The sequence below is a fragment of the Seriola lalandi genome, unplaced genomic scaffold (genome assembly GCF_002814215.2).
Source record: "Seriola lalandi dorsalis isolate HSWRI2012SDOR001 ecotype SW California unplaced genomic scaffold, Sedor1 jcf7180002054970, whole genome shotgun sequence".
Taxonomy (NCBI): domain Eukaryota; kingdom Metazoa; phylum Chordata; class Actinopteri; order Carangiformes; family Carangidae; genus Seriola; species Seriola lalandi.
The window spans coordinates 1,278,050-1,279,260 of NW_019525521.1; the positions used below are offsets into that span (position 1 = coordinate 1,278,050).

At 46.2% G+C, this 1,211-nt stretch overlaps 1 protein-coding gene across 2 annotated transcripts in view; it reads left to right on the forward strand.

The window, feature by feature from the left end:
* LOC111646395 (uncharacterized) overlaps positions 1 to 1,211 on the forward strand; it is a 5,334-nt gene that overhangs the window by 1,549 nt on the left and 2,574 nt on the right. Inside the window, exons 2-3 of one of the 2 annotated variants that reach the window (XM_087170968.1) lie at positions 483 to 599; positions 1,095 to 1,197. In XM_087170968.1, the coding sequence (XP_087027094.1) occupies positions 483 to 599; positions 1,095 to 1,197 (220 nt within the window). The remainder of the gene's footprint in view (positions 1 to 482; positions 600 to 1,094; positions 1,198 to 1,211) is intronic. The other variant, XM_087170967.1, reaches the window with a different exon arrangement.

A 1,211-nucleotide genomic window follows, 5' to 3' on the forward strand; every position in this document is an offset into this window, starting at 1 on the left:
AAAAGTGAAATCAATCAACTGCATTTAATATAAATTTACTATAAGACTGATCACAATCACATTGATTCTTTCCTCTGACGTTTTATTGACTTTATTTCGGTTGATTTGCTGTAAACTTCTTGACAACAGCGGTTTAGAAAAGCAGCAGGTGTTTAATTTACCTGCGGAGACGTCAGTATTACGTCACCGCACCTGTATGTGACGCCAAATGTAAAAACTGATTTATTTTGAATATTGAGCTCACTCCTCACATTCAGCTTTAACACTGAGAAGATTTACTTTAAATGTAACATCTTTATATTTAACCTTTTATTTAACATTTACACCGTTCACGTGTTTCCGGTCTGTTGTGTGAGGAGGGAACTCGACACACCTGAAGCAGGAGAGTGTTGGTGGTTGATATCAGTGGTGATGCAGCACTGGTCTTAACTTTTAATATCTGAGATCGAAACAGTGATGTCATTCTCTCACCTGTCCATCAGGATCGTTCCCATGGCGACCAGGTGGAGCAGGCGACACGCCGCCAGACGGAGACGAATTTCAACTCGCGTCGACGACCGGCGCCTCCGTGTTCCTCACCTGGCTGCTCCGCCCCTGCGGTCAGTGACACACAGACTGACGACACCTGTGCACACACCTGATCAGTCCGAGAGCGTCACGTGATGAACGTTCCGAATCTCAGCTCTTCATTATGTCTCGCGATAACAACATTAAAAACTAATCACGGCTCTGGCTTCCGTAGATATCAGAGGAAACGTCAGGAGAAAACGTTCATCACTCACTCACTCACTCACTCACTCACTCACTCACTCACTCACTCACTCACTCACTCACTGAATCACTCACTCACTCAGAGAATCACTCGTTCACTGAATCACTCGTTTACTCACTCACTCACTCACTGAATCACTCGTTTACTCACTCACTCACTCACTCACTGAATCACTCGTTCACTCACTCACTCACTCGTTCACTCACTCACTCACTCACTCACTCACTCGTTCACTCGTTCACTCGTTCACTCACTCACCCGATGAACCTACAGGAGGACCCTTCAGTCTGACACAGTGTAATGTATCTGTCTTGTCTATCAGAGGGGAGGATGCAGTAACAGAGCTCAGAGGAGACCGTCCTCTCAGGACAGACAGGTGGACAGACAGGTGGACAGAGACACCGACGGCTTCAACAGGACCAAAGGTGAGTGGAGGTTA